Genomic DNA, 17,902 nt, shown 5'->3' with positions numbered 1-17,902 from the left:
CCCCTTATCCCTCAACAATCATTCATTTTCTTGCCAAGTTTACCTTCCTAAATACTTCTGCAGTACATTTCTTTCTCTCTATTCCCATCCCCCCGCCATTTAGTTTTGTACTTATGGTCTCTTGCCTGAATTTTATTAGTAGTCTTCCATCTCCTATTAGTTTATCCAACTATAAACTAATAATGCAGCAGCAGAAAGAAAAATTAAGAAAACAATCCCATTTACATTGCACCAAGAATAAGAGACCTAGGAATAAATGTAACCAGAGATGAAAGTACTCTGAAAACTATGAAACACTGAGGAAAGAAATTAAAAATGACCCAAAGAAATGGAAAGACATTCCATGCTCATGGATTAGAAGAACAAATATTGTTAAAATGTCTATACTACTACTTAAAGCAATCTATAGATTTAATGCATTTCCTATCAGAATACCAACAGCATTTTTCACAGAATGAGAACAAACAATCCTAAAATTTGTATGGAACCACAAAAATCAAACCAAACCAAAACAAAAAACCCTGAATGGCCAAAGCAATCTTGAAAAAGAAAAATAAAACTGAAGGTATCACAATTCCAGACTTCGAGTTATATTACAAAGCTATAATGATTAAAACAGTATGATACTAGCACAGAAATAGACACATAGATCACTGGAACAGAAGAGAAAGCCCAGAAATAAACCCACAATTATATAGTCAATTAATCTTCAACAAAAAGAAAAGAATATGCAATAGGAAAAAGTCTACATACAAAAGAATGAAACTGGACCATCTTCTTACACCATACACAAAAATAAAGTCAAAATGGATTACGGATCTAAATGTGAGACCATTTTTATGGAAAAATCCTTGAAGAGAGCACAGGCAGTAATTTCTCTGACACTGGTCATAGCAACATCTTTGTAGATGGGTCTCCTGAGACAAAGGAAACAAAAGCAAAAATAAACTATTGGGACTACATCAAAATAAAAGCTTCTGCACAGGAAAGGAAACAACCAACAAAACCAAAAGACAACCTACTGAACGGGAGAAGATATTTGCAAATGACAATTTCAATAAATGGTTAGTGAACAAAATATATAAAGAACTTATACAACTCAACACCAAAAAGATACAAATAACCCAACTGAAAAATGGACAGAAGACATGAACAGATATTTCTCAAAAGACATACAGATGGCCCTCAGACACATGAAAAGATGCTCAACGTCACTCATCATCAGGAAAATGCAAATCAAAACCATCATGGGTATCACCTCCCACCTATCTGAATGACTAAAATCAAAAACTTAAACAAGTGTTGGCAAGGATGCAGAGAAAAAGGAACCCTTGTGCACTGTTGGTGGGAATGCAAACTGATGCAGCAACTGGGGAAGACCATATGGAGATTCCTCAAAAAATTTAAAAAATGGAACTACCCTCTAATCCGGGAATCACACTGCTGGGTATTTACTCAAAAAATGCAAAAACACTAATTCAAAGCGATACATGCACCTCTATGTTTATGGCAGCATTATTTACAATAGTTAAACTATGGAAGAAGCCCAAGTGTCCATCAATGATGAATGGATAAAGAAGATATAGTGTGTATGTGTGTGTGTATGTATACTGGAGCCATAAAAAAGAATGAAATCTTGCCATTTCCAACAACATGGATGGATCTACAGAGTATAATGCTAAGTCAAATAAGCCAGTGAGAAAAAGACAAACACAGTATGATTTCACTCGTATGTGGAATTTAAAGAAATGAAGGGAAAAAAAGAGAAACAAACTGAAAAAGATCTGAATTGTCAAAATAAAAAGTCAGCAAAGTCAAAGATAGGTTAGTTGATCATCTAATCTGAGGAATAAAATGAAAAAATAATGAAAAAAAAATGAACAGAGCCTAAGAGACTTGTGGCTCACAATCAAACATACCAATACATGTACGACAGGAGACCCAGAGAAGAAGGAAAAAAAAGAATTATTTCAAGAAATAGCAGCTGAAAACTTCCTGAATTTGATTAAAAACATTTATGTGCACATTCAAGAAACTCAATAAATTCCAAGTGGAATAAACCTAAAGAGACCCATATCTAGATACTTCATAACAAAACTGTCAGTCTTGGAAAGCACCAAGAAAGAAGCAACGTTTCACTTAACAAGGAGCCTCAGTAAGAAAAAGATCTGATTTCTCATTAGAAAACGTGGTGGACGGTAACAGGGCTGAGAGGCTGTGCACACAGCAAGTGAAGATGAATGCCAGAGGACTTGGATCTCAGTTAAAGGACAGTATTCCAGTTACTGAACTTTCAGCAAGTGGACCTTTTGAAAGTCATGATCTTCTTCGAAAAGGCCTTCCTTGTGTGAAAAATGAACATTTGCCCAGTCATCCTCTTGAATTATCAGAAAAAAATTTCCAGCTCAACCAAGATAAAATGAATCTTTCCACACTAAGGAACATCCAGGGTCTATTTGCTCCACTAAAATTACAAATGGAGTTCAAGGCAGTGCAGCAGGTGCAGCGTCTTGCATTTCTTCCAAGTTCAAACCTTTCACTGGGTATCTTGAGGGGTAATGATGAGACTACTGGATTTGAAGATATTCTTTTTTTTTTAAGATTTTATTTTTTTTATTTATTTATTCATGAGAGACGGGGGGGGGAGAGAGAGAGAGAGAGAAGCAGAGGGAGAAGCAGGCTCCCAAGGAGCAGGGAGCCCGATGCGGGACTCGATCCCAGGACCCTGGGATCATGACCTGAGCCGAAGGCAGACGCTTAACCATCTGAGCCGCCCAGGCGCCCAGATTTGAAGATATTCTTAATGACCCGTCACAAAGTGAACTAATGGGAGAACCACACTTGATGGTGGAATATAAACTCGGTTTACTGTAATCTCTTGTGCTATTCATGTAAATAGAGGGGCTGCATGTTGTTTACAGTCATCTTTTTACTATAATTTGATGTACACAACATTAAAAGTACTGACACATGGAAAAAAAAAAGAAAGAAAGAAAACATGGTGGTCAGAAGGCACTGAGATGACCCTGTCAAAGAGCACAAAGAAAAAGGCTGGCAATAAAAATATCTATACCTAGTGGGTGCCTGGGTGGCTCAGTCGTTAAGCGTCTGCCTTCGGCTCAGGTCATGATCCCAGGGTCCTGGGATCGAGTCCCACATCGGGCTCCCTGCTCAGCAGGAAGCCTGCTTCTCCCTCTCCCACTCCCCCTGCTTGTGTCCCTGCTCTCGCTCTCTCTGTCAAATAAATAAAATCTTAAAAAAAAAAAACTATATCTAGCAAAACTTAATTAAGGAGAAATAAAGACATCCCCAGATACACAAAAACTGAGAATTCACTGCTAGCAGACCTGTCCTATAAAAAAATACTAAAGGGAGTCCATTAGGCTGAAATGAAAGGATTCTAGACTAACTCAAATCCATGGGGAAAAAAATACCTTGAAATGTAAATGAGAACATAACATTTATGGCATTCAGCTAAAGTAGTGCTAGGAGGAAAATTTACAGCTTTAAATGCCTAAATGAAAGTAAAGATCTCAAAATCAATAATCTAATGTTCCACCTTAAGAAACTAGAAAACAAAAAATAAAAGCATACTAACTCTAAAGCATGCAGAAAAGAAACAAAGAGTTAGGATATTTGAAATAGAGAAGAAAAAAACAACACAAAAACATCAATGAAAACACAATTGAGAAACCTTTAGTCATACTGTCCAAGATAAGAAGAGATAAGATTAAAATTACTAATCTGGACTGGAAAAAAGGACATTACTACCAACTTTATAGAAATAAAAAAAATCATAAGGGAATTCTATGAACAACTGTATGCTAGCAAATTACATAACCTAGGTGAAATGGACAAATTCCTAGAAAGACATAAAATACCAAAACTGACTCAAAAAGAGAAAATATCAGTATATCTATAAGAAGTAAAAAGACTGATTTGGTAATAAGGAAAACTGATCTGAAAGAAAAGCCCAGAACCAAACGGCTTCATAGGTGAATCCTATCAACACTTCCAAAAAAGAGAGAATACTTTACAATGCACTCTATGAGGCCAATATCACCCTCATTCCCAAATAAAAGATATTACAAGAAAACTACAGACAAATATCCCTTCCTGACACAGATACAGGAATCCTCAACAAAATACTATAAAACTGAATATGGCAATATATAGAAAGTACTATACACCATGACCAAGTGGGATTTATCCCATAATGCAAGATCAGTTCAACATAGAAAAAGCAATCATTGCAATACACCGTATTAATACACAGGTCAAAAGCCACATAATTGTCTCAATAGACACAGAAAAAGTGCTTGACAAAATACAACATCTTTTCATGATAAAAACACTCAAAAAGTTAGGAATCGAAAGTAATTTCCTCAATCTGATAAAGGGCATCTATGAAAAAATCCAAAGCTAACTTCATACTGACTGGTAAAAGACTGAAAACTTTACCTCTAAAAACATAAACGAAACAAGGATGTCCCCTTTTGCTACTGTTACTCAACACTGTACTGGAAGGAGTAAAGAAATTAGGTATAAAAAATAAATAAAAGTCATACAAATTGTAAAAAAGAAGCATTACATCTCTATTCACAAATGACGTGATTTTATATATAAAAAAAAATCCTAAGGAATCCACACAGACAAAAATCTGTAAGAGCCAAAAAAACAAGTTCATCTAGGTTTCAGAATACAAAATCAACTGTATTTCTATCCACTAGCAATGAATAATCAACAAGTGAAAATAAGAAAACAATTCTATTTACAACAGCACGAAAAGAGTAAGATATCTGGGAATGAAAGAAATGAAAATTTGTATACTAAAAACTATGAAATATCACTAAGAGAGACTAAAGACTTAAACTGAAAGATATTCCTTGTCACAGACAAGAAGCAGTAAAATTACTGTAAAAATACTCTCTCTGGGTGGCTCAGTCGGTTAAGCGGCTGCCTTTGGCTCAGGTCATGATCCCAGGGTCCTGGGATCAAGCCCCACATCGGGCTCCCTGCTCAGGGGAGAGCCTGCTTCTCCCTCTCCCTCTGCCTGCTGCTCCGCTTACTTGTACGCTCTCTGTGTTAAATAAAATTCTTTAAAAAAAAAAAAGAAAACAGACCAATTGGACTTCATAAAAATTAAATTAAAAAAAAATACTCTCTCAAGTACATCTAACTTTTCCCCTAAGGTGACTTGCCTACTTTGTGAGATGCCTGGGAGTTGCCATCTGCCTGTCACCCTTTAAAACTGAAAGAGCAGATTAATATGAAGGTAGTGAGACTGAAGAAACACTTGTTTCCCATAGATAGTAAACTGGATTAGCCGCCAAGGGAAAAACAAAAACAAAGAAACCACAATGGTTAATTGTGGATAATAACAAGCATGACAAGCATGTGGGGAAATTTCATTCTATTTTACATTGGTGGTGGAATATAAATGATGCAGCTGCTTTGGAAATGGTTTGGCAGTCTCTCAAAAAGTTAAATATAGAATTACTGTATGATCTGGCAGCTTAACTCCTGGAACTGTATATACCCCAAAACTGAAAACACAAGCACACAAATGTTTGTACATCATTATTCTTAATAATCAAAAAGTGGAAACCCAATGTCCCCAACAGATGAATGGAAAAACAAAATGTGGTATATCCATACAACTGAGTATTATTCAGCCATAAAAAGGAATGAAATGCTAAAACCTTGAAAACATTATGTTAAGTAAAAAAAACAAACACAAAAGACCACATATTTTATGATTCCATTTATATGAAACATCTAGAATAGTCAAATTCATAGAGATGGAAAGTGGATTAATGGTTGCCAGGGGCAGAGAGTAAGGGGAAATGGGGAGAGAATGCTAAAGGATGAATATTTGTTTCTTATTTTGCCAATCTATTTCTTTTAGTTTAGTCTAATATTCAACCCCTGACATCCAATTTGTGAGATCTGCCTAACCTTAACTGGCTAACTGAATCTGAGAGCTAGAACTTCTAAGCTAGCCTGGAAAAGAATTAATCTGAAAAAGAGAAGAGGAATCAGACTGGGGAAAAAACTTTTTTTCTAAGTCTAGAAACTACAAACTATTGTATCACCAACTACTGATGTTTACTGTGAACGAATGCATTACTTTCACTTTTACAGGGTCAAACGCTATTAGTATACCACTATTATTATAAAATAATGTCTTTTTTTTGAGTGGTCACACAATAGAAGAATCAAACTACATTGCTACTCCTATTCTGGATCCAGTTCTACACCTCTAAAATAGAAAATAATTTCTCAATTCATCCCCCTACACTCAAAGGCATTCTTATGGATACTGAAAATAAACATATGCACATTTGGAAAATGTATTACAATGAATAAACATATGCACATTTGGAAAATGTATTACAATGAATACAATGAATAAGGAAAAGTAAATACTACTACAAATTCCTACAATCTTTCTCTTTTATACTATTTCATATTTAACATTTTACTGTACCATCAACTCCTTTACTCCTTTGTCATTGCCTAAAATCTAGCAAAGCACTATATATTTAATCAAATGTTGCTCAGACCCAACATTTTCAAGAGTTTTAAAGAAATAAAGTCATCGAACAGATGCATATTTTCCTTAAAGACATTTTACAATAAATGGCATGTTTATAAACAGCAGTTATAACAACCAACTTGCCTCTAGAAGGCTCTAAAGACAATTGATAGAAAAGGAAAGGTGATTGGGAAACTTGAATCTACTGATTTAAAAGGATTCAGACAAAGATGACAAATTTTTGGTAACACAAATGTACCTTTTACTAGCTATTTTACTTCAGTTTTGGGTGGGAAGGGAAAGAGTAATTTTGCTAGGTGACACAATTTAAGGATTTCCTTGTGTTTATTTGACATAAAATACCAACAATGAATTTTATTTCCTTTCATTCAATTCTTGTTTTCCCAAAATGTAACTTTTAAATAATTTTCTAATTTATCCCTTTTTAGTAGGTTAGAGACTGAGAATAAAGTACAGAATCTATGGGCACCTGGGTGGCTCAGTCGTTAAGCTTCTGCCTTTGGCTCAGGTCATGATCCCAGGGTCCTGGGATCAAGTCCCGCATTGGGCTCCTTGCTCAGCTGGGAGCCTGCTTCTCCCTCTGCCTGCCCTCCCGCTGCTTATGCACGAGCACTCTCTCTCTTTGGCCAATAAATAAATAAAATCTTTTTAAACAACAAGATGCTTGTGCTCACTTCGGCAGCACATATATTAAACAAGATGCTTGACTTGAAGAGAAAACTATCTGGGATTAATTTCTTTTAGAGTAATTTATCCCTACTTAAAGACAGATTGCCCTACATGTAACAGCTTCATACAAAAAAGTTATAAAATTCTCCTTGATATAATAAATGATAAATAAAAAAAACATTAAAATTCTCCAACTGAACAAGGTATGTAAGGATTTTTATGTTGTTCTTTTTTTGTTAAATGCTGAGAACAAAATAACTTACTGGAATATAAAGAGCTGAATGAGCATGCCACTAATGGAGAAAGGAGGTATTTTCACAGAACCAGTCTACTTCCCCATTCCATCTCCATTTGATGTCAATCAAAACATACCATCGGCCATTTAGCTAAAAAAAAAAAAAAAAAAAATACAGGGGCGCCTGGGTGGCTCAGTTGGTTAGGCAACTGCCTTCAGCTCAGGTCATGACCCTGGAGTCCCAGGATCGAGTCCTGCATTGGGCTCCCTGCTCAGCAAGGAGTCTGCTTCTCCCTCTGACCCTCCTCCCTCTCATACTCTCTATCATTCTCTCTCCCTCTCTAATAAATAAATAAAAATCTTAAAAAAAAATACAGTATGCTTGTGCACATACAGAGTTACTTTATATACAATTAAGTAATTGGGAATGGGAAAATGAAAGAATCGAGCAAACAATACCGTAGTAGTCAAGATGTGGTGGAATCAATTTGCAGTTTTCTCATTGAGACTGTCTTGGTCTGGAGGAAGAGAGTTCTAGAGTAGAGTAGCAAGTCCTCTTTTTAGTAGACTCCTCCTGTCTGCTGCTGGAACACAACAACTGTATCTTCATCCTCCATTTCCAACTGTGCAGATGTGTCTGTTTCATTGATTGGCTGCCCATCAAATCAGAATCTGATCTGCCTCACTGACAAACCCTGCCTTTCACAATAGGCTTTCCATTAGTTTACTAAGTGGTGTATACCTCTTCGTCTTAAACTGTACCACAAAACCATTCTGCCCCATCACCTTCAAATTAATAATGACCATTATTCTCAGCCTTGTCTCCTGCCTGGGGCTTTTCATCAGCAATGGAGAGCATCGGAGTCTCCTCAGCTGCCACTTCACAAAGAAGGTACCAGGTCCTCACTGAACCAGCACACAAGGAGCACCAGGAGCAGCAGAAGGAGGCGGCCACAGCAGTGGAGGAGGGAGAGGGCAGGCCAAGAGGGTCCATTTTAATATGTCTTGACAACATATGTCACAATCTTTTCCAAGTTTCATATTTAATAGCCCATAAGTTAAGGAACGAATTCTCTTAAACTTGTTGCATATGTTTCATAGTTTGGTGTTTTTTAACTCTGCTAATGATGGGTTTTACTATTATAACTATAAAATGTTTCATACAGGCAAATTTATCAAGCATTTCTGTGATGATTTCTCACTCTGGTATAAGTTTTGAGAGTGGTCTTCCCTATCCCAATACATAAAATATATTTCCTTATTTCTTTCCTATTTTATCCTGAAGATTTAGAACTATTTTGAATTTATTTTGTAATAAAACATCTATATACCACTTTTTATGCAGATGAACATTCTTTCTCCATCTTTATCTAAACCACCATTTAATGAAGTGGTCACATGAGCTCCTTCTGTAGGAAACGGAAGTAAGTCCTCCTTTTAAAAATTAACATCCTTTTTTAATGTTAACTGTCCTTGACTATAAAAAAGACATGCAAGTCTTTCTTAAATAAAAAGAGCCTAAATAAACAAATGGAGGCTCCTTGGAATAGGAAGAACAGATACCCTACCAATATCAACCTCCCCTAAATTAAACCTACAGATCCAAGTCCATCCAATAAAAGATCGTAACAAATATTATTTAGGGATTTAACAAGCTGATTCCCAAATTCATATGGAAGAGCAAAAGGCCAAGACATTAAGAAATCTGTATTAGTCTCCTGTGGCTGCTATGACAAATTAGGGCCACAAACTTGATGTTTTGTGCTGTATTTACTCACCTTCTCTAGCTACAGATCAGTGTATTCTGTTAAATGGGGGTGGGGAAACACACCTTAAAGCTAACATATTGTTGGGCTATCAGCCATAAGTTTTCTAAAAATTAGATGTATATAAGAGTCATGAAGATTTCTTTCAATAATGAGGGGAGATTATCTGATAATTTCTGCCATAATGCCATAAACCTTTTTCAGTTAATGTTCTGGTTTTTTGGTTTTTCTTTTTTACATAGTACAGACTTTAGGTTCTGAACCCATTTTTCTGCACAAGTACTAAAGATAACCCAAGGTCTCTTTGTGATCAGGACACTGACTTTAAATGTTTTTTCCTACCATGGTCAATTAAAAGGAAATTGCCACAAAAAAGCAACTTTGTTCTCCTCATACCTAACATACTCACTTTTTTTTTTAGCTTAATCAGAAATTTTATTTTTTTTAAAGACTTTATTTGAGACAGAGAGAATGAGAGAGAGAGAGAGCACATGAGAGGGGGGAGGGTCCGAGGGAGAAGCAGACTCTCTGTGCAGCAGGGAGCTCGATGCGGGACTCGATCCAGGAACTCCAGGATCATGACCTGAGCCGAAGGCAGTCGCTTAACCAGCTGAGCCACCCAGGCGCCCCTATTTTATTTTATTTTAAACATATTCATTCTTGAACTACATAATATTTACTGAGCACCTCTTATATGCCAGGCACTATGCTGAGTCTAGGAACATGAAGAAGAAAAGACACACCTCTGCCCTCAGAAAGGTAGTTATGATACAGTCATGCAAATAAATACATTGTAATAAGATAACCAAATTACTAAGAGTAAATAGCACAGTGTAGGAAAAGCTCCTATGACCTTCTGATAGGGAAAGCTGCACCAAAGCTATATACAGATTTTGCCCTGAGCCTTGAAGGAAGAGCAGAAGCTTCAGGTCTAAGAGTGACATGAAGATAACATGGTACAGTGAATACCATTAGCAAACGTACAGGCATCACAGAAAGTGACTTCTGGTTCAATATTGCTAACATATAAAGTACCAGAGAGGGATAACAAGAAATTAAAGAAGACAATGCGGCAAAGATACATTTATGTGGGACACCCTTACATCCATTTATCTTTGTCTACCATGTTGTCAAAGATGAAAGTTTCATGTTTTAGTAACTTGAAGAATGATGATGCCATTGACAGAAATGCAAAAAAAGAAAAAAGGAAAAAATCATTTAGATTGTATAGATATTTGAAATTAGAAACAGATTTAACAAACATACTTATCCCTATTTCCTATTTTCCTCAAGGTCTATTTCTACCACATGGATCCTTCTAGAAGAAAAGATGTTAGCTAATATATGAACACACACACACACGTATACACATAAGCCATGACTGAATTTAGAAACAAGAAAAAAATGGTTTTTTAGAAAAAGTATGCTTTCCAAAACACTGAAAACTTAACCCAACATAGCTCTTTTCACTTTAACTGTCAGGAAATCTAAGAACCAAATTCAATGCCTTAGAGCTTTAATCAGTTCATCCCTAGAACTTGATAATGTTTCCTTTCTTTAAGTACGGCTATTCAGTTGTCTGTTTTACCACTGATTGTTCTATTGCACATGCTGCACATTTTATGCAGTCCTATAAGCATTATATAAAGTCATTCAGATGCAATAAAATCCTTAATAAAAATGAAATGTTAACGCAGAGGTGGCTTACGTGTATTTGAAACAGCTTCTTTTAGTAATTACTAAATTAATCCATAACGCTTATGTAAATAATCTGTTCGGTATATCACTTCTTCATAAATACACAAAGGTATCAATTAGGTCAAATTAATTTTTCAAATCAGTAAGACTCAAATTAAAGAATATAAAAAAGTCTAATATCATGTATATAGAATTACAATTTTGCATATCAAGTCTTTAAAAATATAAAAATAAGAAAAAATTTTCAAATCAGTAAGACTCAAAGAATATAAAAAAGTCTAATATCATGTATATAGAATTACCAATTTTGCATATCAAATCTTTAAAAATATATTCAAGGTATAAAATCAATTTATTTTTATAAGCAGTTTACAATTCACAATGACTCCTACACATTTTCAGATTTTCATTCATATCAGTCCAAACTTAATCTATACCATTTTTAAGTTATTTATTTAATGAAGATATATTTGTTTCTCTCCTTATACATTACCATTTATACCTACTGAAAATTCCTTATTTTTCTGACTTAGGATATTTTAATCTAATTTTCCTTGTGAAACATTAACACATTCAGATTAGAAAAAAACAATCACGTATTTTTCAGTGATCAAATGATAACCAATTTCTTCTCTAAATATAAAAGTAAAATATGGGGAGCAAGTTGCTTTGTATGAAGACAATTTTCAGTCTCATCTGTTTCAGAGAACCTCTTACTATCAGTAGCTGGTGTACAATGTCTTGAAAACTTATGTTTTATGAACAGACATTTCTGCAAAGAAGACATCCAAATGGCCAAACACATGAAAAAGTACTCAACATCATATGGCATCAGGGAAATACTAATCAAAACCACAATGAGATACCACCTCACACCAGTCAGAATGGCTAAAATTAACAAGTCAGGAAACGACAGATGTTGGCGAGGATGTGACGAAAGGGGAATCCTCCTACACTGTCGGTGGGAATGCAAGCTGGTGCAGCCACTCTGGAAAACAGTATGGAGATTCCTCAAAAAGTTGAAAATAGAGCTACCCTATGACCCAGCAATTGCACTACTGGGTATTTACCCCATAGATACAAATGTAGTGATCCGAAGGGACACGTGCACCTCAGTATTTATAGCAGCAATGTCAACAATAGCCAAACTATGGAAAGAGCCCAGATGTCCATCGAGAGATGAATGGATAAAGAAGATGTGGTACACATACACACACACACAATGGAATATTATGCAGCCATCAGAAAATGAAATCTTGCCATTTACTACGACGTGGCTGGAACTAGAGGGTATTATGCTAAGTGAAATAAATCAATCAGCGAAAGACAATTATCATATGATCTCACTGATATGTGGAATTTGAGAAACAAGGCATCACAGAGGAAAAGAGGAAAAAATGAAACAAGACAAAACCAGAGAGGGAGACAAGTCATAAGAAACTCTTAATCTCAGGAAACAAACTGAGGGTTGCTGGAGTGTAGGGGGCTGGGAGGGATGGGGTGGCTGGGTGATGGACACTGGGGAGGGTATATATTGTGGGGAGCGCTGTGTATTGTGTAAGACTGATGAATCACCGAAACAAATAATACATTATATGTTAATAAAAAAAAGTTTATCAAAATTTTAAAAATGAGACAAAAAAAGAAAACTTATATTTTAGGGTCTTTTGCGGGTTTTTTGTTTGTTTCAAGCAGGTATGGACATCAGGTAAGGAAAGTCATTCCTGACAGATGGCACACAAACAAGTGTTTGGGACTGCTCCAGCTTACTGACTTAAGAGCCTTCAGGCCATGGTGAGAAGAGAATCAGAGAGCCAGTAGAATCCATAAACTGAGAATATCGACTAACAACAGTCCAAGGAAACCAGGATAATTAGAATTCACAGGACAAAGCACCAAGAAGAAAGAGATGCACACAGTCAGAACTCAGGATACTGAGGAAGGTCCCCTTCCAGTATGATCATAACATACTTACAAGGAAACTTCCCAAGACAGGATAAAGAACTATGTGAAAGAATTTGAGAGAACAGTACCAATCACAGAAGACTGAGAATAGCACCTGTTTCCAAGAGCTGAACTACAGAAAAACTCATAATCTGCAGGGCATTCACCGGGTGGAATACTCAGGAAGATGTTGCCTCATAATAGGTAATAATTAGCTCCAGACAGATCCACTCAACAAACCATAAAAGGGAGACCTGAAATGCTCAAAATGCTTTCAAATAATTTAACTGCATCCCTGAATAAAGCTCAAGAATTTAAAGGAATACAAAAATATCCAGGAGCTAAGATCAAATTCACAGTATCAGATATGCGAAGATTAGTTGGCATGAAGGAGAAAACAACTCAGGATAAAGAAAATGATCAATTGATTAAAACTGACCCAGAACTGACAAGGAAGTTAGAATAAGCACAGAAGTATATTAAATTACTTTAACTGTATTCCATGTGTTCAAGATGTTAAAAAGACATAGAGACGATATAATTTTACACCCAAAATGAACTAAATAAAAACTACATCTGAGATGAAAAATAAACTAGATAAAATCGATGCAGATTGCATGAGCAGAATACTAGTGAACTTGAAGATAGCAACAGAAACTATCCAAGATAAAACAGAAAAAAGAATCCCCCTAAATGGAAAAGAATGTCAGTTATTTTCAAGCTATGAGACCTTCCAATATACTAATAATACTTTTCCAATATACAAATCTAATATGAATACTTCCTCATATATTAATAAATGAAATTCCAAAAAAGGGGAGAAAGAAGTGGGGAAAAAAATGACCAAACTTAATGAAAATGTAAACCCAATCTAAGAAGCTCAATGAACCCCCAAAGCCAAAAAATACTAAGAAAACTATACCATGGCACAACTGCTCAAAACCAGTGATGAAAAGAAAATCTTAAAAGCTGCCAGAAATTTTTTTTAAATGTTATTTATGTACAAAGTAAAAATGATAGCAGACTTATCAAAATAATGCAAGCAAGGAGCACCTGGCTGGCTCAGTCAGTGGAGCATAGAACTCTTGATCTCGGGGTTGTCAGTCTGAGCCCCATGTTGCATGTAGACGTTACTTAAAAATAAAATCTTTTAAGAAAGAAAGAGAGAGGGAGAGAGAAAGGAAGGAAGGAAAGAAAGAAGACAGTGGAGTAAAATCTTTAAAGGACAAAGGAAAAGGCTATCAACCTAGAATTCTAAACAGTCAAGTATCTTTCCAAAAAGAAGGCAAAATAACTTTTCAAACAAAGTGTAAGGAATTCATCACCTGCAGACTATTATCACAAAGGAACATTAAAGGAGTCCTTCAGGCAGAACCAAAATAATACTGGATGGATGGAAATAACTATCTCTGCAAAGAAATGAGGAGCAGTGGGAAATGATACTACATGGGTAAATGCATGCTTTCTTCTCATTTAAAAGTCCTTAAAAAAATAACTGCTTAAACAAAATAATATGGTATGGGGTTTACAACATGTGTAAGTATGTATGACCAAAAAAGTATAAAGGCTGAGGGGAGAAATGGAAGTAGATGGTTATAAAGTTGTTATACAATATGACAAGTGATACAGTCGTATATTACTTAATAGTAGGCTCTGGTAAAGATGTATATTATAAGTCTTAAAGCAATCACACTAAAATAATAAAGAGATGCTAATAAACCAACAAAGGAGACTTCTAAAAGACTCATAAATTTATTCAACTAATACAAGGAAAGCAAAAAAGAGAGAAGAGGGAACTAAAAACAGGGCAAATAGAAAACAAATAGCAAGACAACAGGTTCAAACTTAACTAAATCAATAATGGCATTAAATGTACATTATCCACATATGAATGACTACTTATTGGTCTGAATCTGAACAAAACAATTACAAGTGAGGAGACTGAGTCAGTATAAAAGCCTCCCAAGGAGAAAAGTCCAGAACCAGATGGCTTCACTGGTGAATTCTACCAAACATTTAAAGAAAAAATAGGGTGCCTGGGTGGCTCAGTTGGTTAAGCAACTGCCTTCGGCTCAAGTCATGATCCTGGAGTCCTGGGATCAAGTCCCACATCGGGCTCCCAGCTCAGCGGGGAGCCTGCTTCTCCCTCTGACCCTCTCCCTTCTCATGCTTTCTCTTTCTCTCTCTCAAATAAATAAAAAATATTAAAAAAAAATAAAAAATAATTACCAACCCTTCTCCAACTCTTCCATATGAGAGAAGAAGAGGGAATACTTCTGAACTCACCTTATAAGGCCAGCGTTACCCTGACATTTAAAAAAAAAGAAAGAAAGAAAAAAGGAAAAAAAGAAAGTGAAAGAAAAAGAGAGAAAGAAAGAGAGAGAGGTGGTGCCTGGGTGGCTCAGTCGTTAAGCATCTGCCTTTGGCTCAGGTCATGATCCCATGGTCCTGGGATCGAGCCCCGCATCGGGCTCCCTGCTCCACAGGAAGCCTGCTTCTCCCTCTCCCACTCCCCCTGCTTATGTTCCCATTCTTGCTTTGTCTCTCTCTGTCAGATAAATAAAAATCTTAAAAAAAAAAAAAAAGACAGAGAGAGAGAAAGAAAGAAAACTATAGAATAATATCCCTGAAGAACATAGATGCAAAAATCCTCAACAAAAGAGCAGCAAACCCAAACTCAACAATGAGTTAAAAGGATCATAGCCATGATTAAGTGGGATTTATTTCAAGCATGCAAAGATGGTTCAGCTTCCAAAAATCAATGTGATTCACCACATTAACAAAATGAAGGATAAAAATCACATGATCATCTCAATAGATGTAGAAAAAGCATTTGACAAAACTCAACATCCACTCGTAATAAAAACTCCCTACAAACTGGGTATATAGGACATGCACCTCCACATAATAAAGGCCATATATAACAAGCCCACAGCTGACACCATACTCAATGGTAAAAAGTTGAAATATTTTCCTCAAAGATCAGGAACAAGATGCCCACTCTTGCTACTTTTATTCAACATTGTATTAGAAGTCCTAGCCAGAGCAATTAGGCAAGAAGAAGTTAAAGGCATCCAAATTTGAAAGGAAGATGTAAAACTGTCTCTATTTGCAGATGACATATTCTTATACACAGAAAACTCTTAATGACTCCACCAAAAAACTGTTAAAACTAATAAATTCAGTAGAGTTGCAAGATACAAAATCAGTACACAAAATTCAGTTGCATTTCTATATACTAACAATGAGCCAAGAGAATAACAATGAGCCATGAGAAAGAGAAATTAAGAAAACAAACCTAGGGGCGCCTGGCTAGCTCAATCAGTAAAGCATGCAAGTCTTGATCTGAGGGTTGTGAGTTCAAGCCCCATGTTGGGTGTAGAGCTTACTTGAAAAAAAATTTTTTTTTACAATTCCATCAAAAGAAAAACACTGAGGAATAAATTTAAGTAAGGAGGTAAAAGATCCATACACTAAAAACTACAGAACACTGATGAAAGAAATTGAAGAAGACACAAATAAATACATTCCATACTCATGGATTGGAAGACTTAAAAATTAAAGTGTCCACACTACCCAAAGCAATCTAAAGATTCAATGCAATCCCTATTAAAATCCCAATGGCATTTTTCACAAAAATACAAAAAACAATCCTAAAATTTGTATGAAACCAAAAAGTACCTCAAGCAACCAAAGCAATCTGGAGAAAGAACAAAGCTGGAGGCATCACACTCCCTGGTTTCAAGCTCTATTACAAAGCTAAAATAATCAAAACAGTATGATATTTGCATAAAAACAGATACATAGATCAATGGAACAGAATTGAGGGAAATAAACCAATGCATAAATGGTCAATTAATTTACAACAAAGGAGCCAAGAATACACAACAGGAAAAAGATAATCAGTGTTGGGGAAACTGGACAGCCACCTGCAAAAGAATGAAACTGGACCCCTATGTTACAACATATACAAAAATTAATTAAGAGTAAATTAAAGACTTACACTGAGACCTGAAACCACAAAACTAGAAAAGCACATAATTGGAAAGCTCCTTGACACTGGTCCTGATGACTGTTTGGATTTCACAACAAAAAGGCAATAAAAGCAAAAATACACTTGATCTTAGCCAAAAGTCCGAGAAGTGATAATAAAAACAAAAATAAACAACCAGGGTGCCTGGGTGGCTCAGTTGTTAAGCGTCTGTCTTCAGCTCAGGTCATGATCCCAGGGTCCTGGGATCGAGCCCTGCATTGGGCTCCCTGCTCTTCGGGAAGCCTGCTTCTCCCCCTCCCACTCACCCTGCTTGTGTTCCCTCTCTTGCTGTGTCTCTCTCTGTCAAATAAATAAAATCTTTTTAAAAAATAAAAAATAACCAAATTACATCAAACTAAAAGGCAAAGCATCAACAAAATGAAAAGGCAACCCTCAGAATGGAGAAGATATCTGCAAGTCATGTATCTGATAAGGGGTTAATATCCAAAATATATAAAGAACTCATTCAATTCAATTGCAAAATAACAAACAATCCAATTTAAAAATAGAAGATCTGAATAGACATTTTTCCAGACACACAGATGGCCAACAGGTACATGAAAAGGTGCTCAACATCACTAATCATCACGGAAATGCAAATCCAAAACACAGTGAGATATCATCTCACACCTGTTAGAATGTCTATTTTCAAAAAGAAGTCAAGTATTGGCAAGGATGTGGAGAAAAGGGAACCTGTGTACATTGTTGGTGGGAATGTAAATTAGTACAGCCACTGTGGAAAACAGTTGGGAGATTCTTCAAAAAATTAAAAACAGAACTACCATATGATCTAGCAATTCCACTTCTGGGTATATATCTTTTTTTTAATAATTTTTTATTGTTATGTTAATCACCATACATTACATCATTAGTTTTTGATGTAGTATTCCATGATTCATTGTTTGTGCATAACACCCAGTGCTCCACGCAGAACGTGCCCTCTTTAATACCCATCACCAGGCTAACCCATCCCCCCACCCCCTCCCCTCTAGAACCCT

General features: G+C 35.8%; 2 protein-coding genes and 1 pseudogene across 4 annotated transcripts in view; 1 reads left to right on the top strand and 2 right to left on the bottom strand.

Moving 5' to 3' along the window:
* RALGAPA1 (Ral GTPase activating protein catalytic subunit alpha 1) overlaps positions 1–17,902 on the bottom strand; it is a 252,659-nt gene that overhangs the window by 225,280 nt on the left and 9,477 nt on the right. The gene's annotated exons all lie outside the window — the stretch shown is intronic.
* LOC114217903 (proteasome maturation protein-like) lies at positions 2,232–2,879 on the top strand. Of its 2 annotated transcripts, none has more exons than XM_028114833.2 (2): positions 2,232–2,573; positions 2,786–2,879. In XM_028114833.2, exons 1-2 carry the CDS (start codon positions 2,237–2,239, stop codon positions 2,872–2,874), a joined length of 426 nt encoding a protein of 141 aa, XP_027970634.1. In that variant the 5' UTR covers positions 2,232–2,236; the 3' UTR covers positions 2,875–2,879. The 2 variants fall into 2 exon arrangements, with proteins under 2 accessions (XP_027970634.1, XP_087881179.1); XM_088025053.1 differs by having other exon boundaries at positions 2,232–2,585; positions 2,780–2,879.
* LOC114217986 (small ubiquitin-related modifier 2 pseudogene) lies at positions 8,024–8,457 on the bottom strand (annotated as a pseudogene).

The sequence above is a fragment of the Eumetopias jubatus genome, unplaced genomic scaffold, assembly GCF_037043125.1.
Source record: "Eumetopias jubatus isolate StellerSeaLion01/CBP00866 unplaced genomic scaffold, mEumJub1_p1.0 scaffold_7, whole genome shotgun sequence".
In the NCBI taxonomy this organism is placed as follows: domain Eukaryota; kingdom Metazoa; phylum Chordata; class Mammalia; order Carnivora; family Otariidae; genus Eumetopias; species Eumetopias jubatus.
This window is presented reverse-complemented; position numbering and strand designations above follow the sequence as displayed.

Coding starts and splice junctions, on each gene's coding strand:
- LOC114217903 (XM_088025053.1), top strand. CDS start 2,237: ATGAATGCCAGAGGACTTGGATCTCAGTTAAAGGACAGTATTCCAGTT. Junction 2,586..2,779: donor GACTACTGGATTTGAAGATA/TTCTTTTTTTTT, acceptor GAGCCGCCCAGG/CGCCCAGATTTGAAGATATT.